Source organism: Cardiocondyla obscurior, linkage group LG06 (assembly GCF_019399895.1).
Source record: "Cardiocondyla obscurior isolate alpha-2009 linkage group LG06, Cobs3.1, whole genome shotgun sequence".
Taxonomy (NCBI): Eukaryota; Metazoa; Arthropoda; class Insecta; order Hymenoptera; family Formicidae; genus Cardiocondyla; species Cardiocondyla obscurior.
In genome coordinates this window covers 8,222,741-8,244,304 of record NC_091869.1, presented here as the reverse complement: position 1 = coordinate 8,244,304, position 21,564 = coordinate 8,222,741, and the positions used below count along the sequence as shown (strand labels likewise).

Genomic DNA, 21,564 nt, shown 5'->3' with positions numbered 1-21,564 from the left:
AATTATCGCATAACAGTTACATATATGAGAGTAGAATTATTTCTTATCTACCGCTATCATAAACATGTTAGTTGAAACTCGAAATAACCGCAGTGATATTCTCGCGGTTTCTTATTTTGTCCGACGTGCTCGTGGCATCAAAAATACGTAAGGTATAAAAAGATACGCGTTGATTATTAAAATGCAAAGTGTATTAAAGTTTTTCTACTCGAAGCAAGCTATATTATAAATCATCGATTTTGAACATTATACCATTTTAAGCTGCATAGTTCTCGAGCTTTTCTATTTTATACTATTAGATCAAGAAGGAAAAATATATTTTAATATATTTGTAATTTATTTCATTTTTAAATATTTCTTTTCACACGCGATACCGCTGCACGCCGAGTTTATTATTTCGTTAAGTGTGAGTCGCATATTCGACGAGTAAACATAACCTATCTTTTAAAAAAGTCGCGTTGCAGATTGGGTCTCTCGTCTGCCTTACTTCGTGATACGAAAGTGAGTGTCCGCTTTATTTTTATTACTGTGTACGCCAAACGTGTGCAATAATGTACGACCTTGGCATCGAAAAGTATCATAAGAAAATCATGCAACTCACCGGACGATGTGCAGCAGCGGAGTTACATGCACAGCTACGACGACACTGTAACAAATACAACAATTAAATTGTAGAGAGAGATAATATTCACTGTTTAAAAAAAGAAAGTTTTACGCGCTTGCAATCTTTCAATTGAACAACTAAAATAAGTCATCTATTAATTCTTTGAATTTTATAATAAGATAATATAAAGCTTTTCTAGAATTAACATTTTTTTCTTTACATATAATTTAGATATGTTTATTTTATTGATATTGAGACAACGCGATTCTGATAAATATTAGAAAAATGTTAACTTTATGAAAGTAAAAATTGATGCTTACCCTTGGGGTTGCTCCGCTGGTGCATGAAATGACCCTTCTAAGCCTCTTTCTTCTCCTCGTGGATGTCACACTGGTCCTCGATAAAAGTGCACTGAGTCTTTCTCTGGAACGGAATCCTCATCCGAAGCCGAGAACGTTTAACCATCAACTGAACACTACGAACGATTTACTATTTTAGAGTTATTAAATGCAAGTGTTATATTCTTGCGTACGCGAACAATTTCGCGGCTTCGTGCTCGGCTGCCGACCGACTGAAATTATATGCATTCCAACACTTTTACGTGAACGCCGCGGTTATACGTACACTGAGAGGTAGATATGGTACTTTCCACGGCGACGGCGACTAGCGTATGTGACTTTAACGTGGACAGCGATACGAAACGCTCCTCGCGTAACTCGATCTTCCTTGAGTCCCTCAAAGATCACTCGCACGAAACGAAATAAGAATCCCGGCCGCGACGAAGAAGACGGGCGAGATGCGGATCTCCTCGCGCTCTGACGATCGCGGTTGCCGAAACCTGCCGAAGGAAATCGTAATAGGAGCCGGTCGACAATGCCCGAGGCGGAATAATACACGTCGAACGATCCCGTGCACGCTGCGCCGGTTGCGTAACCTTGTCGTTCCGACGCACTTTTTCGGAGCCCGAAACGAAGCACAATACGACGAGTGGAATGGCAGAGGAGTACGGATGATGATCGGTCGTTCCTGGATCGATGACGTGGACACTTATTCGTACGCGAGATTATGTAATCCGCGGTCGAAAGTACGCGAAATTGCGGAGCGATTAACAAGTGCTCGCGCTCGAAGCTCCGCAATAAGATTGACCGTTAGGGGTTTCGGCTTTAGGTAGAAAGATTACGATGCTCGTCGCCCGACTACAAGAACGTAAAACGTACGCAGATACCTCAAAATCCGTCTCGATACTGCCCCGCGCGCACCGCATGGCGAATATTCTTAATTGCGCAATGGGTCACGTAGGCGGCCTACGGTAGGCGATCAGGCGATCGATGGAGCGCTGTGATTACTCGGTCTTCCATCATGGCTCCGGATCGTCTCCATCTTTGCTAAATGCCGACGACATGACGTCACGTTGCCGTGACGTCACGTGGCCCAAATGCGATTGCTAGTTTCGCGGGGAGGGGAAGGGAAATTGCGAGACCGTCTTTGTCTGGGCAAATTTGTACGGTTTTGTTTAGTTTTTTGTTCGATTATGCGAATAAAATTGTTCCTTCGGTTCAGGAGTCACCGCAAAATTTCGATAAATAAAACTATTATTTCTAATTGGTATAAAAAGATTCCGATGAATATTAAGAGAGATGCTCGTTATAATATTCATTAGTTGAAAAGTAAAATGTATGTGAATAATGCACAGATGACTGATGAAGAAAGAAAGATTAAAGTATGCGTGATCGGTGCTGGGGCCGCTGGCTTGTGTGCAGTGAGACATTTGATGGCAAATACGATATTCGAAGTGACAGCGTACGAACAGACAAATGATATAGGAGGTACATGGGTTTATAACGAGCAAGTTGGTTTTGACGAAAATAGCTTACCGATACACTCCAGCATGTATCAAAATCTAAGGTTTGACACTGCAATTGTTTCCATTATGTTAGTCATGTGTTTTTTATAGTGAAGTGTTTTTCTTTCTCTCTGTAGAACGAATTTACCTGCGAAAATTATGAATTTTCCGGATTATATTACAATGGAAGGACTAGAACCCAGTTGTGTGAGCCATCAAACAGTTTTAAATTATCTAAAAAACTATGCTCAACATTTTAACATTTATCAACATATTCAAGTAATTTTATTAATTGTATTTTTTAATTAAAAATTTACAAGCAAAAATCTTATTTGTGCATTTAACAATTTCTATTTTTCAGTTTGGTACAAAAGTCGAGCATGTTCAACTTACATTAGCTGATAACTGTGATCAAGATAAATGGTTAGTGCAATTAAAAATGATACAAACAAATAAAATAGAATTACACTGTTTTGACGCGATTATGGTTTGCAATGGGTAAGGAGCCACATTAAATTTATTTCAGTGAATTATGTAAATATTACTAAAATTTCACTGTACTAAATAAATAATTTTTTTATCTTTTTTTAGACATTATTTTGAACCTTATATACCATCTATTACTGGTATTGAAAGTTTTCCAGGTATAATCATGCATAGTCATGCATATAGAAAACCAGATGAGTTTTCTGGTAAAACTGTATTAATATTAGGTGCGGGTTCATCTGGTATTGACATAGGAATTGATTTATCTGATCAAGCAGCTCATGTATATTTAAGTCACAATCATGATAAGTGAGTTATTAATCTGTAAAGATAAATAAAAGTTGAATTTAATTTTTTTAATGCATTGTTTAATGAATTCCAAATTAATTTTTTACTATTAAATTTTTTGCTGTTTTTTTTGTTTAATTATAAGGATCTTAATTGATTATTGATTATTTGCAGATTAACAAGTTCTCTACCGTCAAATATGACACAAATTGCAGGTGTTGAAAGCATAGACAAAAACATATTTCACTTGAAGGATGGAACTACTATAGATGCTATTGATGTTTTTCTTTTTTGTACCGGTTACAAATACAGTTTTCCTTTCTTAGATAAAAGCTGTGGTGTACAAGTGGACAACAATTACATAACCCCACTTTACCAACATTTTATCAATATTGAGCATCCTTCAATGTGTATCATCGGTATACCTACAGTCGTCGTACCGTTTCCCATGTTTCACATGCAGGTTTAGTATTTTTTTCACAATATTATTTAAGTAATTCTACAACAAATAATTTAGTAAAGAAAAAAAATATCTTGTGATAATTTAATATAAATTTAATTATAAGTTCTTTTATTGAATTATATTAATGTCACATTTTAAATTTTTACTTTATAGGTGCAATTTTTCTTAGCACTGCTTCAAAATCGAATAACTTTGCCTGCAAAACTTGTAATGCTGGAAAATTCAGCCTTAAAAAGTTCTAACAAGAGACACGCGCATAAGCTGATGGATCGCCAATGGGATTATAACGATTCATTGGCAATTGCTGGCGGGTTTAATCGTTTACCATTATTTTATAAAGTCGGTTATAATGTATGGTCAATTCAAAGATCTGTTAATCTTTTACGTTATAAAGATTCCAAGTTTGTTATTTCTGAAGATGGTCAAAATATTGAATTAGTTATTCCAGAATAATCAATTTATATATTATATATTTAATAAGATTTATATGTATATATTCAATACGACACACTGCACAATTTGTGGTATATGGTAAAATAAAATTTTTATTAATTTTATACCTTCTCTGATTCAATAAAGTTTTCTTTCTTTATCAAAATGGCGAGGTATCTGCGTATGTCTCTCACGGCTCATCATCGTGTACCTGTATCTAGTGAAACGCTGTGATTGGTCGACGCGTAGTTTCCCTAGCGCGCCGACCAATCACAGCGCTTCATCGATCGCCTGATTGCGAGCTGGTAACAAGGTACGTGAGTCGTGCTACTGCGTAAAACTAGAGGTCATGACGAGCACGCGGTCCGAGTTCGAAACGAAAATGTCGAAGCATCCGTGCGTTGTAGCCCGTTTCTCATATCAAATTCGAAGATTTGAGACGGTCGGAAGTGTCGTGGACTATCTCGTGAGTGTCCAGCACGCGGAAAAATGACTCGACAACTACTGCGTACTAAAGGTCACGGCGAGCACGCGGTCCGAGTTCGATACGAAAATGTCGAGGCATCCGTGCGTCGTAGCCCGTTTCTTGTATCGAATTCGAAGATTTGAGACGATCGGGAGTATCGTGGACTATCTCGCGGGTATCGTGGACTATCTCAGAAGTATCGTGAACTATCTCGCATCCGCCATCGTCAGAACGTGAGATCCGCACCTCGCGCGCGTCTTCTCCGTCGCGGCTGAGACTCTCAACGTGTTTTGAGTGATTGATTTAAAGAACTTGAGAAAGACAGTGCGGGATTTAAAGAACTTGAGAAAGACAGTACGGGATTTAAAGAACTTGAGAAAGACAGTGCGGCATTTAAAGAACTTGAGAAACACAGTGCGGGATTTAAAGAACTTGAGAAAGACAGTGCGGGATTTAAAGAATTTGAGAAAGACAGTGCGGGATTTAAAGAACTTAAGAAAGACAGTACGGGATTTAAAAAACTTGAGAAAGACAGTGCGGCATTTAAAGAACTTGAGAAAGACAGTGCGGGATTTAAAGAACTTGAGAAAGACAGTGCGAGAAACGTTTCATATCACGGCCGTGTTTCATTCGCCGCTTGGTGCAAGTGCAAGGATCAACCTGACATCCCGAGGACATCCTGAGAGGAGGAGGAGGCCCAGGAAGGGTATCCTGCCCCGGCGGAGCAACCCCGGAGTAAGTATAAATTTGTCTTTGGAATAAAATGCTTTGAATGTGATATCTACAAAATAATTCTTTAATTTGTGTGTTTCAGATCAAGAGAAACTCCGCTGCTTCGCATCGTTTAATGAGAACTTTAAGTGCCGTGCGCCGATATCAGTCATCATACGAACCGCAGCCGGTTCGTCGGTCGTTTCGGGAGTGCCGCTAGTTTTTCGGCGTTTTTTTTAACGATTTTCTTTTTCATTTTCGGAAGTGCGTTCGCGAGTTACTTGTGCGCGGAAGGATGGCTCGTCACGTCCCATCTGAGAGGATGAGCAGGCCCACCAGGAGGCATCAGGCATCGGCGGAGCAACTTTTAGGTAAGCATTAATTTCTCTAATAAAATCTTTATTAAAAGATTTCCTCTACTTTTTTTTTATTAATTTTTCAAACTGATGTACATGTCTACATTAATATATTTCTTTTTATGTTACAGCCACCGGCAGAAATCTACAACTCCGCTGACGCTCATGCAGATCGGTAAGTCAGTAACTTGTTTTCAGGATTTTCTCTTTACAGCAGTGCCGAAAAATATCGCGCGCAAGTAATCAATAATTTTCGCGAATATAAAATTACGGTCGCGTTCGCGAGTTACTTGTGCGCGGAAGGATGGCTCGTCACGTCCCATCTGAGTGGAGGAGCAGGCCCGGGGGGCATCGTGCATCGGCGGAGCAACTTATAAGTAAGCATAAATTTTTTTAAAATTAAATCTTTATTAAAAAAAAAATGTACCTTTTTTTTTATTAATTTTATTAATTTACTGGCACGTCTAAATAATATTTTCCTTTTTATGTTACAGCCACCGGCAGAATTATAAAACTCCGCTGACGCTCATGCAGGTTAGTAAGTTGCATCAATTTTTTTCGTAGTTCGTAATTGAGCCTCTTAAACCAGCAACCCACCGTCGATCATAGATTACTAAATTATAATAACGCACACGAATTGGGATCTTTAATTATTTGTCAGAATTAGTTACTTCAGATTAATTGTCGTATTAAAAAAAATTAATGTTACGCCTCGACTTCGCTGAGCGCATAAAAAAAATATAAAAAGATTAACTCGACGTCGAGATCGGTGATTTTGAGAATTCGGTCAAACTTGGCGCGAGAAGAACATTGTTCAATTGACGATCGGACCTATCGATGTCTCACTCTCTCGCGCGGTCTTTTCCATGCTCTAAGGGCCGAATCTAACGGTCACTTCAGTCTAGTTGCGGAGCCTCGGTCGTGCGTACGTGTTCTTAATTGCTCCGCAATAACGCGTATTTTTGACCGCGGATAGGAAAATGTCGCGTACGAGTAAGTGTCAACGTCGTCGACTCGGGAACGGACGATTATTCTCTGCACTCCTGTGCCATTTCACTGATCGTTTTTCGCTTCGTTTTTCACCTCGAAAAAGTGCTTCGGAACGGAATCTTACGCCGAGGGCGTAACAGTGAGAGCGATCAACCGAAAGTGCGCCGCGTTCGGTATTACCAACCCGCTTCACTCGCCATCTCCTTCGGCGACGTTCAGCGGATTTCGGCCATCGCGATTGTCACGGAGTGAGATCTGCACCTCGCTCCTCTTCTTCGTCGCAACTGTGGTTCTCATTCCGTTTCGAATAAGTGAACTTGACGAAGATAAAGTCAACAATCGTTCGCCGCGTTTCTTAGTTTTAATACGTAAAAAATCGCCGCGATAATACACTGTCATTCGTTTGTCTCTCGAGTGATTGTATTTATAAACTAAAAACAGAGCAGTGTGGAGAGATTTATAATGCTTCAAGATTATTCAGAATACTGCCATGAAAGCAAGGAAGGACGGATGGAAGGATGGAAAGTAACCTTCTATAACCTGAAAATACCAATGTAAGTACATTGGCAACAAGCCATCAGTCATAAATTACTCATTTGTACTTAATTAATGTCCCCGAATGTAATGACCCATGCGAATTAGGATCTTTTGTAAAGCAACAAAATATTGCAAGCATTATGCTGGGATAATATTCTATTTGCCAATGAGCAATTTGGACACAAACATAGATTTCATATAATTATGTATTAACAAGTAATTTTGATATACAAATTACCATAATGAACTTCTTAATCTTACATTCTGATAATATCTTTAATCCAATTCAGGAACAATGTGACATCTGTATATACACCAGGTGCATTCACGTCAGCACAACCAATTCCCCATGAAATTATACCAATTAAAATATTGTCACGATTTATTAACGGTCCACCAGAGTCACCCTTTATCACATAAATAATTATATATATTACACAAATCATAAAGTAATTTAATACTTAATTGTCTAATTATAATATGTTACATCTTACTTGACAAGCATCTACATCTCCAGTCTGATATCCATAACATATCATTCGAGATGTTAACTGGATGTTCTCATAATTCATCTCACATTGCTGATTACTGACCCATGGTACAGTCGCACATTTTAGTTGATTTGACACAACTGTTTTGACTTGATTATTTTCTTTCTATGTATCACAAAAGCTTACATTTTTTCACAAACACAAAGAAGATTTATATAAATTTACTTTAACGTCAATACTAATTTATGCCAATTCAATATTTAATTTCAATTTCAATTTTAATTTTATTATAATTAAATTAAACAATTTTAATATTACCATATAGTATCCCCAACCACAGACCGTGGCCCATTCGTTATAGATATTTGCATTTGATGGCAAGTCAATTGGCGACGTGTTATCACTAAATGTAAATGCAGGTGTCACACGGATAAGAGCGATGTCGTAATCCTTGGTTGCGTCGTCATAATTTGGATGTATTTCGTACTTCTCTACGTAGTGAAGGTTACAATTTTCGTTAAGAACAGACGTTCCGCTGCACAAAGTCATTTCTTTTAAAGGAGTATTAACGCTGCAATAAAAATTATTTTGCATTTTAGAAATAAAAGGTTTATATTCATCTCAAATTCGTTTCGCTTACATTTTTACGCAATGAGCAGCTGTTACGATCCAATTTTCATTAAGTATTGAACCACCGCACATGTGTTCGCCATTGTTTTTCAATGATACCTGAAAGATTCAAAACGTTGCTTTAATACATGTTTATCGTAATCAGTAATTAATCAATCATGTATTATATTTTGCACTAACTATATAAGGATAAGAATTAATATCGGCATCGTTTCCATTGATAATTCTTTCTTCCCCACTGATCGATAATCCATAACGAAAACACTCTGTTAAATTTCGCAGTCTTTAAAGGTTCTATTTAATAAATCTGCAACGTGTAATAAATATATATAAATTCTTACCTAAAAAGTAAAAGAAACCTATCGCGACTGAACGTGCATTCATTTTAACGATCGAAACAGCACTGCGCGTAAGTAGTGATGGTTAATAGCCAGCAAAGTTTATATCAAAGGACAAAACAATTATTTGGAGATACAAACAAATATATATAATTTTACTTATCGCTAATATATTGTTACGGAAGACAATGTTATCAGTAATTCTTACCAGATACGAGTTGAACATAAGAAAATAGTAAAACGAAAGCACAAATGTTAGCGAAAAGGCAAAAAATATAGGGACGCAACGTAAATAAGAGGAACATATTGCCGTTTCAAATTAAGCTTCCTCAAAGTATTTTCGTTTACGGCCCCGTCACTCTTTCCACGCGTTCAACTTACACTTGGCTTCATTTTTATCGGCTACCGAGTGAGCTTTAAAGTACCTACGCGCCGAGTGGGTCAATCGTTTCGCGGAACAATGCACGGCAGGTGGTGCTGCGAAACGGGTGGCGGCGATAACGGATAGTATCACCCAAGCTCGGAGGGTGGCAGCGGTGTACCGGCACGGCGCGGCGAACAAAACTACCCCTTCAGTCCAAAAGTCACCGCGAAAGCTCGCGGGCGGAACGCGACGTGTGCATTAGTCGTGGTGCGTTGTCACCGCCGCCGCCGCCGCCGCCGTCGTCATCGTCATCGTGCCCGCTAATATACGCGAAACACATACACGCATACCGTCACGCGATCGAAATACGTGTGTGTGCACGCGCGCGCGCGCATATCTCGTCTACCTTTGCCTACCTGCCCGCTCGCCTATCTGCGTTCTCCACCGTGAATTCGTGCGAGTAGTGGTCCACTTTCGAACGGGGAACACGCACTCCGAAAGGGATTAAAGTGTCACGAGAGACAAGGCTCCAACACGGCCGACTTTTCGCACAGATTCCCGTCTACGCTCAGTGAGTCTTTATTTTTGCTTTTTTTTTTTTTTCCTTTTTCTTTTTCCTTTTTTTATTTTATTTTATTTTTTTTCTTTTTCTTTTTGAATGTTTGCCAGACACATTTTGCCACCGAGCGATATAGAATTACGCGAGATTTATTTATCGCGACAATTAAAAGAGATAAAACCCCGATCGAATTGTGAGAAGGAAATCTTCCTCTCTGTCATCGATTTCGTCTCTCGGTCTGGGACAGAACCCCTTTATCCAGCGTGGATGACCTCCTCTCCTTAACCCCTTCATTGTTGCCCTGAACTCAGACGAGATCGCGTAATAATTATAGAATATCCGGCGGTAACTGTAGAAGCGTGTAATCCGTGGTGTATTAATAACCGTATTAATTAACAAAATTATCGCTCGTGCGAAGGTTCGCTTTAGATTAAACTTTAGATTAAACTAGATCAAACACGGTATCCTCCATTAATTGAAATCTCCTCGAATAAATTGTTAATAAGTGGACGAATTCCGATTTGTCTGAAAGGCAAACCGTGAACAGCTATGACTGTATCGGAAAAAAAAACTAGTTATATGCAGACTTTGGGCAAAAAATAGGCAATGTTTTAATTTTTCTAATCAAATATTACACATTTATCTTTTGTCAATTACAGTAGTATAATACAGAATTTAATCGGCCAGCGCATACATCGTAATCGCTCTTGCTTACTTTAATGTATTCGGTTAGATGCTCAGTACAAATTTATTGAACGAGATATTATCCAAATACACATTAACTTTACATTAGTCGCGTGGTTTCTTTTTTTTCTCTTTTTTTTCTTCTTTCTACATAATTATTCGCGTACTTTACACTAAATATTATATACTGCAGATTAATAATTATCAATTAATTTCTATTATTTTCTTTGATAATTTTAACAAACGGTTGAATAAATAAAAGTTGCTAGAGCTTTGTATATTATTTGAATACAAATGACTGCGATGGTTTGTCGTTAATTGTAAAACAATATGTAAAATAATATGCAGCATTATGTTAATGAGAAGAAATTTTATTCCGTGAGTTTAGGTAAATTTCGAAAATGTCGAGATATATTTTATATTTAATGAGAGTAAGATTACATGATTATTTTGGGTTTTTGTTTTTTTTTTTTGTTTTTTTACGAACGCTTTTATAATATAAAGAGATGATTGTGTTTAATCTCTTAACCTCTTTTGTCTAAAATTCTCATTTCACGAACCTGCGACTTCTCAACAAGATTCTTTTTTTTTTTTTTTCTTTTTTGAAAAATATTGTCACTTGTATTTATTATTAATATTTTTATCCGCAAAATCTCGTTGACAGATTGATCGTAGTCACGCGAAATTGCACAAAGATGCGGAAACACGGGGGTATGTCGAGTGGTGAGTCGAGAATTTTATTATTCTAGATCCAATGATACGTTCCCCGACTACTTATGACCACTCTTATTTTCTCACTTGAGCTAACAATAGCCCGAAACAAATAAATTTCAACAACAAAACTATAATATAAAATTTTAAGATCACGAATGCAAATTTACTTTCGGGCAATTTTACAAATGTTTAATTAACGTAATCTAACGCCCTAAGCTAAGGCTAATGAATTTCGCCGTGAGTAAAAACGAATGTTCGTCAGATGCGCGAACGAATTTTAAACGGTTAAATTCAATGCAAGCGCGACAGGCAAGTGCATATAAAACAGAAAATGAATAGAGTGCCCGGCTCGAAGTCCGTTTACCTTGTTGCAAAGTAAACAAAGTCATTCGCGGATAGCTCGGGGGGTGATTTGCAAATGTACGCGGATGCATCTCTCGTGTTGCCACATATAGCCGCCCGTTTCTAGAATCCTCACATTGATCAATCACATAATCGTGGAAAGCACAAAAGTGGGTTAGTGGTAAAATAACGGTTAAAGCAGAAGAAATAAAAGTTCGTGCTCGTAATGAGCCGACGCCAAGTGGCGGCGAGGCGGAGGGAATATACGCACGCCGTTTGAATTATGAGCGAATATCGATCTTTTTCATAGCGTGAGAGCCGCACGCAAAAATAAGTACAAAACCTTGCGCTTTAATGTTATTCGTTACCTATTTCGAGGAGAAATTCAATTAATTAACATTATTGTTGACATACGGCAAGCTATTTGCATTTGTTCTTACAAATCTTGCTAAGTAATCACGCTTATTTTTTTTTCTTTTCTTTTTTTTTAAATATTTTTTTTACGGAATTAATTTATTAGTATTTTAAATTGGTCTGGTTGTTTAATTATTTATTTGTTTGTTTGTTATACGCTTGTAAACACGCGTATGTATTATATTTCACACCGAAGCCCAGTTCAAATTGATCCTTTTTTTATTGCTTTACGAGAATTTATTTCTGACACACTTATTGCGAAGCATGCTTGCAATAAGTCTTTTGAAAGCCATTTTTTTCTGTTTAAAGAAGCAATAAATCTGAGGTTACTTATATCGTTATGATTCTTATAATAATTGTACTTATAATTTTACAAATTGCACACGTTATATTTCGTATCTATGTATCTATTTTTTTTATTTTTTTTTTTATTTTTTTTTATTGGAAAGAGAATGGAAAAATGATATCTATAAACGAAATTGAATCAAAATAAGGAAATCAAGTAGCGGATATTATTACAAGTTCAATAATATCATTAAAGATAATTTCCTAGAGTGATATCGATTTCTTTTCATGTGCACAACAATATTTTGAGTGAATATAAATTTGATAAAAGAGTTTTCATTAATCGGAAACAGAATGACATTTATAACTTGAAATGAACTTGTACTAATTTATCTCGCGTTATAATTGTATTTCGAGCTTATGCCTTTATGTAATTTATTTAACACATCGTGTACCTGCTCGGCGTGTTTTGACGGATAAAAATGAAATTCAGTTGACGTCTAAAAGTCCTTTAAATGATACTTTGCAAGCTATTTGAGAATCATGAAACTGCTGATTTTATCAACGTAAAATTTTAAGTGGCACAGAACCATTTCTCGATACACCACGAAAAGGGGATTAAGCACGTAATCCTTTCGCGGTTTGAATAGTTCAATAGTGGATCACCAAACGGGAATGTAAAGTATATAAAATAATTTCATTGCCGAGTATAAATTAACACGGTATTATTCGCGGATGGTTTTACAAAAAAGCTTTCTAAGTCTTCAAAAGCCTTTTCCTTTTTTTATGAATAGAGATTTAAATCACCCTTTGAATTACTCTGTTGGAGAATTACGCGAATGTTGGGTTGGTAAGAGTGAAGCGTGGTACGCCGCTTATTTGGAGCACGTGAACTTTTGACCTCGTCCTCCGCGTTACGTCACGAAATTGTGCGTACAGTTCTTGAGATAATTATTATTTGTTTTTCTTCTCCATCCTTTTCGACGTTATGGAAAAAAAAAATTAAAATTGAAAAAAATTAAGATAATGTATCATTAAGAAATGACTTTACAAAAAAAAAACATTAAGTTATGCTAAAAATCGTGTGCTATAGACGATATTAATTTTCAAAAATATTAATTGCTAATACTAGCCACGACGCAACAATTAGGAAAAGATTGTATCTTGAAATATTATTTATTTATTAATTTTTTTTTATTGAATGTACGTGATAATTATCTGATACGAAAATCTTGATCAAAGCTAAAAAAAAATTAATATTTACATTAATATTAAGTTCCCCGTTGCAAATCTAGGTCAAATACAATATTCAAACGATTTGATATAAATGAATTGCCTTGACTTCGGGAAAATGACAATATTTTGCAGTTTACCTCGATCGAATCGATCGTCCTCATTTGCCAGAATCGATCGTTAATTCTACTCTTACTAACCGCTCCGAAAATAATTTATTGACTCTGTTTTTATTAGACTGTACGCTGTGTATCGCCCGTCTGTTTTGTACATGTTCATTTTCTTTTTATCGTACATCGAACTTTGCCTAATTGATCATTGAAATATTTAACATCCGCCTTTAACAGACTGATGTACATACGTATAAATTATTTACGCTAGAAATTTTATTTTACTTCGAACTTTTAATATTAAACTTTAAACTTCTATTAGAATTTTTCCTACCGAAATGCATTTTTTTAAGGATTTTAATTTGCATGTCCCCTTACAAAGTCTTCTTGAGAAATGTCATATCTCAAGGGGTGTTCGTAAGTGTTCGTAATCAGAATATTCAAATCGGATGAGCCAGTGTTTAGTGTTAATAAAAGCGGAAGCATTTCCTTCAAACTAGCGAGCGAACAAAGTCTTGTTGAAATATTCATGATGTGTTATTGACGAATTCTGCAATGCATTTTACATATCTCGGTATATATCCTTGTAGATATTTTCGTTCCATTTTCACTGGAGCATAGTTTAGTGACGTCATTGCGCAGGAAACGTTATTAAATCCTTTTATTAAGGTGGCGTAATAACTTTATCTAGAGTAAACATCTAGCCGAGCTTTTTTCCCTCACAATTAGAAAGCACCTCCTACCTTTTCAAACGCTAAAACTTCGTTCAGCCCCAATCGTCACCCATAAATCATTGATAATTAGGACATATTAATGTGCGTGCGTTACGTCAATATAATCGCGATTTAACAGTATCGATTTAATTGAGATTAAAGATGACGATGATTAAAAGTAGTGCTGAGTCTCTTCACTGAACAGAATTTTTAAAAAAATTTTATAATAAAAATAATTACTACAGGTAGTAATTAAAAAAATATTTCTATAATAATTACTATAATAAAATTAAAAGTTGCAAATTGCGAATAGAATATAATTTCCGGGCGATAAATACATATGTACACTAAGAAGCAGATACGACATTTTTCGCGGCGACGGTTAGCGTATGACAGTATCGTGATGTACGTCGATCTTCACACGAAACCCATAATTAATATACCGTGTAACGCCGAACGCTGAAAACCACCGAGAACTGAGAAAGAGAGAGAGAACAGTCTCACTACTTCCTCCCCCGTCTTTTCGATCACCACCCTTTAGACCCGATTTAGGACTATTTGCCCTAAATAAAATTACATGCCCTAAATAAAAAAAGTAAAATTACAATCTCAGTATACATTTAAGAAAGATTTTTATAGTGCCACTCGATCAGCTCCAAAACTTCCTTCTTTTTTTTTTTCTTTTACATGGTCGAGGAAAATATTATAAGATTCGTGCAATAAGATGTCTGCAAACATATGAAATTCCATCACATTAATCCAAACGTACACGTACGTGCTTTCCGATATTTCCGATACAAATAGAGATAATGGTTAAAATTAAAATCCATCGCGAAGTGCCGAATATATCTCAGATTCTCCCCGTTCCCTGTTATCTCTCGATAACGTGATTTCTATAATATAATTTCCAACTACGAGTATTTGAATCCGTTTCCTATACGTATGTACTTAATATTGGAGAATGTAATTCCGATTTGACGGAGCTAACTGCGTAATGGTAATACTGCCGGCGTGTAAGAGCTAAGTACGATAAGAAAGATACTTTCGCGGGAATTGTTCATTTGCTATGGATTTTTCATTCTCTTGGAATTGTGTTTTCTCGATGTACCGGTGTGAGGAGCGTTTTTTTTTACTTGTGATATGCGTACACGGATATATGTATACACGTAGCGTCAGGCGGTGTAAAAAGTTTTATCGGTGGCTGTCAGACTGTCAGAAACAAGTCCCTCCGGAGCAGTTTCCATGCAGTCTATTAGAGACGATGTTGCATTTTGCATCCGTTCGCCGAGTGCGTGATGTTAAAATTGACATTCGCGTAAAGACTAAAGTTAGATTTTACTACGTAGGAGGAGGTAGCTAAATTGATTTCTACTATTACGCACAATGAACATGAAAAGGGAATTATTAAAGTCTGAAAGAAATAATATAGAAATTTTTGCGTGCCTTTAATTAAATTTATAATAGTGTACATAATAGTCGTAAGGGTATATAGATGATCAATTTATAGATAGATCAAGCGAAACATCGAACATCCAAAGCTTTAGTCGGTTTATAAATGTTATGGAAAAAAAGATATAACTGTTAGAAAAAAAAAAAAGTAAGGAAGTGGTAAATTTTTTTTAGAAAAATTAATTAAAATTATATTCTTATTCAACTTTTGAATAAAATATACAATTTTAATATTTAGAAATAGATTTAATATGTTAAAAATTTATAACAAAAATGGAAATAATATATTTTTGTTAAACTTTCGTAAAAATGTTAGTAGACGTCAATAATCAATCAACTTTTTATTTTTAATATAACGCACCATATCTCTTTTCTTTTTTATTTTTTTTTTTTTATTTTTTTTTTATTTTCTTCCTTTCTGTATGACGTCACGAGTGCACTCTACCCTTCCTTGCTTCCTTCGCTCTCAACGTCAATGCAATGCTCGACATCAGGTCAACCGAGGTCGAGCTGGTAACCTACCCAAGTTATTCTGCAAACTTTAAAGTTGTACGGTTCTTTTAGTTGCTTTAAAACAAATTCGCGGTAAATCGCAAGGTATTGTTTCGTGCCAAACGTATATGCCGTAAGACGGCGTCTATTATTTATACACGTAAAATTTATTTCTCGTTGTTGCTCTTTTAATTAATTTTTTATCGAAAAGTTTGATGTCCGAATTTCTATCTCTCTCTCTCTCTCTTTTTCTTTTTCGCGCGCACATAAAGCGGACGTAAAGTAATGCAATCTGTAACACGTATTTATATGATCTCGCTCTGAATTCACGTGCTCTCAAAATACGACGTGACTAATTTTCTCTAACTAGTCTGATCGTAAATAATGCCTTGGCACGTGGATAGTACGACGCAATGACGGAATTACCAACCGTGGAGCTTTACAGCTACATATGAATATGGGTAAAGAATGTGCTCCAGAACGAAGTACTCGGAAACAAAAAGTACAAGGAATATCGATACTTGATGCAACATAAAGTATACTTTATAAAAGTTTGATCGAGCGGAATACCCGATTTCTTGATCACCGTCGCATAATTAACTAAGACAGGCGGAAAGAGAGGGGAAGGGTGGAGGGGGGGGGAGGGAAATAGGAAAATAATGTATTAATCGTTCTTTTGCGTTCGCCACGGATTGTAAGGTCACTTATCCCCGAGTGAAAGCGACCACAACTGAGTCAGACCGGCTGACCTTCATCCGCGGTATTACTACTTGCGATAGCTCAATACACAGCTGTTTTACCCTTGCCGATGCCACGCTTACTGCCTTTACAACCGCAGTCTTGAAGCGAGAAAGTTGTGCCACATTGTGTATTCTGCATCGGCACACGCGATCATTATTCACGCACTGTCTAATTTTTATGTAAAAATAGAATCTAGGTCTTGTCCGATTCAAGAACGTGTCATAAAAAGAAGACACTTGAAATTCTCTATGAACGCGATATGCGAATAATGTTTTAAAGTATTAATTTAATGTTAGGATATTAGTAAAAATCTAGTTTGCTGCGTCTTGCGGCCAGTTGTTCTTAAAATAGAACTGTTGATTCGAATCAGATAATAGAGTGGAATGCCAACATTAAAGCCAAATTTACTTGTTAATTAACGTTTATTATTAACCTAATATTGTTACGTGTAATTGCAATAAGTTAAGTCACATTAAATTTTTTTAATGTGATACTGAATTTAATTATAAATTTATAATATACAAGACAATTAAATAACTTCATTATAAATGTATGTTACATGAAATTTGATACTTTAAATTTGTTTTTTTTTTGCTTTCTTTTAAAAAAAAAATATAAAACCAACAATTATTTTATTACATTAAAATAATCGAAATGATATCAAATCAGTTAAATACTTTTAGCATTTTGAGTAATATATATAATAATAAATTTTTGTCGTCGGCGAGGTTTTACGTGAGCAAAAATAAATCTACAATAAAAAAAAAGAAAAGTTTTATTCGTTAATGTTTATTTAATAAATTTAAACACTTTAACTTATTTAATTACTTAACGGTATTAATTTATATATTGAAAAATGTCGATGCAGATGAAACAATTGTTATAATATTGTGTAAAAAATATTTGTCGTAATAACTGAAAGGTTAGTCTGAGTATCTTGGCTCATGCGTCGCGTCGGCCTGGCTGGCACGAAAAGACACTACTGTGTCATGGCCATGACGAAGTGTGGTCTGTCTTGAATAGGTGAGCTTTTATCGGCGATGCAGACACATATTCATTACTTTACACGGACGAATGTTGACACACGAATGTTAAGAAAAATTAGTGTTTTACCGGATCGTTTCGGAGAAACCATAAACTAGTCTGAACTATCACACAGACATGCAAAAGTATTTGCAATCGTTATTTGAGATTAATTATATTTTCTTAAAATAAAATTACAATCTACTTGCGGTAAATCTTTTTTACAACGAATTTATATTATTTATAACATGAGATACATTCCATGTCAAGTGACCTAACGCGAATTTGGCAAAGTTTCGATACTTGGCTCCGTTTACAAGTTTTACACTATTTTACGCGTGGCTATCGTTAAACGGTTAAATGGTGTCCTTGAACATTAATATTGTAAATCAATTTTCATTGTATAACGCATCGCTAACATGTCGATTGCAATGATTGTCGATGACAATCGACATCGAATCAATTCAAATCCAAAGTAGCTAAAAATTATTACGCGTAAACGTAAATAGATTGAATTTTTTTTTTTTTTATGAAATATATTAACAGAATGTTGCATTCTTAAAACATATGAGATTAATCCGATTAGAAAGTTGTATATACGGAGGCATACATGATGTTAAAGCGATGTGGAAGGCAGCAATCAGTAGTATTGAAACTTATTATGCAACCGCAACTTTGCTTTTACTGTAACCTTCACCCTAGGCGGTAAGAAAATTACGTCACAATAAAGCAGAAACCACCATCATTTTATATCTATTTTTTGCTTCCAAAGAATATGCATTTTTTAAAAATACATTTACGATCTGCTTCACCTTACGTATTACGATACATATTTTTCTCTTAATTTTGAAAAGGGCGACGTAAAGAATAAATTTACTGTCGTAATAACGCGATATTTTGTTGAATAATAAATTTTTTTTTAAACAAAATAAAAAACATAATTAAATGTTTGCTGTTTATAAATTATATTTAAAAGATATAACGTATGCAAATCACAGATATTTGCGTAAAATTCAAGCTAAAGAGAAATATTGAAAAAAAAAATGCTTATCTATTCTTGTCTTGATACTAAAGAAGACATGTGCATTTGTTCTCACGTAATTTTTTTTTTTTTTATCCTTATACCATCAATCTTGGTCTTGATCGAACCGATTAATAAGTGATTTATGAAAACTGCAATACTGCTATTGTGAAATGTTATATATATATCCGAAGCTTATCGATACATACACTTATATTAAATGTTCACATTGCGTTAAAAAGAAATTTTTTTAATATCTTTTTCTTCACGTACTTCGCGATTTATATATTTTTAATTAGGGTAAATAATGGTTTATTAATCCTCTGTATATAAAAATGAGCGTGCATAGAGCTTGATCCCTTTTCTCATTTCTTTCGCACTGCTATCACAGCTACCGTCAATATATTAAAAAACTAATATAAATATAATTTTCTTCTCTAGCGTCTTATCGATATAAATAACCGCGCGCGTGTATGTTCATTATTTCTGTAAGAAAATGTAAAGTGGCTGCGACGGGTGCGGTGCAAAATGTAAGGATCGATAACAGAGCGCACGTTATCGATGGCATTACGAAACAGAATGGCCGGATGGCCAGGGTCACGTTAACGGACCTGCGTCCTTCAATAGTTATGAGATTATTGTGCTAAATTATAAATTTTGTTTTTCTTTATCTTACTTATTAAAAAATAAAAGAAAAAATTAAAATAAATTTCAAGACTAATCAAATTTTCATATGAAAAATTCGGGATTAAATTCTAATAAAATTTTCGTTGATATTATGAGAAACAATGGCAATGAAAATTGGATATCTTCTTCAATAATCTTTAGTTAAGAAAATATATTGTATATAATATATAAAAAAAATTGAGATTGCGACACTTCTTGATCGAAATTAGAAGATTAAGACTCATTGTTATATATGTATCCATTTCTTATTCCATTATAAAGATTGTATCGTAATAGACGGGATTATTTTTTGTTTTCAGATGGTGACAACGATTTGTCTATGCTGAGATGACAATGAAACGCTGAAAAGCTGTCCATTCATAAAAATGGATGAAGAGAACCATGGACGAGAATGAACGCTTGTAAAAGTTGAAGAGACAGACCTACACAACGAATAGCAAAAGCCTGCCTCGTTCATTGCGGCCAGCTACATATTTCACGTTAAGGTAATCATTATTATACGTTAACATAATGCACTAGTAGAAAATTAATGTATTACATTTATTTATATTTGAAAAGAAAACCGTATGACTCTAATGTCAAATAATTTGCACAGAACTTTTTTGCTTTTAATACTAATTACCGTAAAATTTATTACTACAAACGAAAGTTTGTTGATAAAAAGAGCTATAAAATTTTAATAAATTTGTCGCGGCATGTACGTACAATACAAATCTTTTAAGCGTCTTAAAAAAACTTTTCTTTTCGAGACAAAAATAATTATTTAAATAATTTTATTCGCGTTAAACGCTGTACATATTAAAATATAAATTGCAAAAGGGCTCAGAGTCTCTTTTCAAGTCTCTTTCAGCATGCATTTAATTTTATTTTGTATATTTAATAAGGATGTAAATTCACTCCATGTTTTTACTGTTAAGAATCGTAATTTCTCACGCAATTATTTACTTTTAATATCTTTTACTTGGTCTACTGACATCGTTCTCGTTCATTTTCATTTTCCACCTAAGTTTATACCGCATTAACCGCACACAACCTTGCCCCTCACCTCTTTCTTACCTTGCTCGTCCTTTCGCGTTCGCGTGAGTCCTCGGGCCCGTCTTGCTCCGACGTACCTCGTGCCACGACGTGATTAAGTGGCACCGGCAAAATTCGATTCCTCTTATTCATGCAGAATTGTCACTATCATTACAAAGGCAACTTAACTGCCAAGTATTTCTCTGGGCGACGTTAATTGTACCATTACGTTTGATAGACAAACCCGATTAGCTAGCTCGAGTTTTCTTATTACCTAGCAAATAATAAATTAAAATAACACGAATTAAGAAAAAGCACCGAATAATTCGACCGTTGATGCAACCGAGATTAATATTAATTAATTTTCTCCTAACAATGATAATAAAAAAAACTCTCAAAAAAAAAAACACACACACACACACACACGCCCATTAACAGAGTGTCCCGATTCGCGCCGTTTTCAGCGATGTGTTGTAAATAACGTTTGAGAACTTGGCAAGCACATGTGCGTGCTTGCGTGCTTGCGTGCTTACGTGCTTGCGTGCATGAGGTATGTGCATGCATGTGTGCGGGCGTGACGCGCGCGGCGCATGCTTATGTGTTAACAGGCGACGAAGGGCCGGTTGATGAAGACAAAAACGGAACGCAGGTGAGATTTGTGTGCACGGCCCGTGGAATAAGTAAAGCACCGTGGTATACGTCGAAACGAGCCGGCTCTCAGAATGAAACGGGTTAAGCCATGTGACGTACTCTCTATAATGTTCCATGCCGCAACGTTCCGCGTATTGATCGGACGGCATCAGCTGTACGCTGCTAGCGTTTATATCAGCGCGCGTGGACGCCCGCCGGTCTGACTGCCACTGCCCACTCCACTGCACGCTTGCGATATGCTCCCTTTACTTTTCTCTAATACAACGATGTCAATGTGTCACTGTTATAATGCCTCCCATCGACGCGGCGCAGGAATTTCTTCGATATCTATAGACGGACGTAATTATACCATTTATATTTTTATCAAACGGTGTAGGTATGCACACTGCGTTCTCGTGCGTTGATTTTTTTTTAATTTCTTTCGTTCAAGTGC

At 35.7% G+C, this 21,564-nt stretch overlaps 3 protein-coding genes across 21 annotated transcripts in view; 2 read left to right on the top strand and 1 right to left on the bottom strand.

The window, feature by feature from the left end:
* The first annotated feature begins 76 nt into the window (after nucleotides 1-76).
* Nucleotides 77-4,241, top strand: LOC139103657 (uncharacterized). Of its 4 annotated transcripts, none has more exons than XM_070658556.1 (7): nucleotides 77-152; nucleotides 2,298-2,509; nucleotides 2,585-2,726; nucleotides 2,809-2,945; nucleotides 3,039-3,242; nucleotides 3,396-3,684; nucleotides 3,838-4,241. In XM_070658556.1, the coding sequence occupies exons 2-7, from the start codon at nucleotides 2,298-2,300 to the stop codon at nucleotides 4,135-4,137; spliced, it is 1,284 nt and encodes a 427-aa protein (XP_070514657.1). In that variant the 5' UTR covers nucleotides 77-152; the 3' UTR covers nucleotides 4,138-4,241. The 4 variants fall into 4 exon arrangements, with proteins under 4 accessions (XP_070514657.1, XP_070514655.1, XP_070514656.1 ...); XM_070658554.1 differs by having other exon boundaries at nucleotides 89-501; XM_070658555.1 differs by lacking the exon at nucleotides 77-152 and adding an exon at nucleotides 1,550-2,209.
* A 2,302-nt stretch (nucleotides 4,242-6,543) lies between these two features.
* Nucleotides 6,544-21,564, top strand: part of Phcl-1 (pH-sensitive chloride channel 1) — a 38,803-nt gene continuing 23,782 nt past the window's right edge. For 4 of the 16 annotated variants that reach the window (XM_070658533.1, XM_070658531.1, XM_070658536.1 and 1 more), the window contains exons 1-2: nucleotides 9,205-9,570; nucleotides 19,766-19,951. The gene's annotated coding sequence lies outside the window, so the exon portion shown is untranslated. The other 12 variants (XM_070658527.1, XM_070658522.1, XM_070658538.1 and 9 more) reach the window with 8 other exon arrangements.
* Nucleotides 7,223-8,723, bottom strand: LOC139103667 (trypsin-like). Its single transcript, XM_070658574.1, has 6 exons — nucleotides 8,639-8,723; nucleotides 8,478-8,563; nucleotides 8,308-8,396; nucleotides 7,986-8,238; nucleotides 7,671-7,832; nucleotides 7,223-7,583 (listed from the first exon to the last, which is right to left on the bottom strand). Exons 1-6 carry the CDS (start codon nucleotides 8,679-8,681, stop codon nucleotides 7,434-7,436), a joined length of 783 nt encoding a protein of 260 aa, XP_070514675.1. The 5' UTR covers nucleotides 8,682-8,723; the 3' UTR covers nucleotides 7,223-7,433.

What these genes read in the sequence shown, in the direction of transcription:
- LOC139103657 (XM_070658552.1), top strand. Translation starts at nt 2,277, where the DNA reads ATGTATGTGAATAATGCACAGATGACTGATGAAGAAAGAAAGATTAAA. An exon ending in GCGATTATGGTTTGCAATGG is followed by an intron (nt 2,946 to 3,038) that starts GTAAGGAGCCAC and finishes ATCTTTTTTTAG; the next exon opens with ACATTATTTTGAACCTTATA. An exon ending in TTCCCATGTTTCACATGCAG is followed by an intron (nt 3,685 to 3,837) that starts GTTTAGTATTTT and finishes TTTACTTTATAG; the next exon opens with GTGCAATTTTTCTTAGCACT.
- LOC139103667 (XM_070658574.1), bottom strand. Translation starts at nt 8,681, where the DNA reads ATGAATGCACGTTCAGTCGCGATAGGTTTCTTTTACTTTTTAG. An exon ending in AGGTTTCTTTTACTTTTTAG is followed by an intron (nt 8,564 to 8,638) that starts GTAAGAATTTAT and finishes GAAATTTAACAG; the next exon opens with AGTGTTTTCGTTATGGATTA. An exon ending in GTGGTTGGGGATACTATATG is followed by an intron (nt 7,833 to 7,985) that starts GTAATATTAAAA and finishes TGTGATACATAG; the next exon opens with AAAGAAAATAATCAAGTCAA.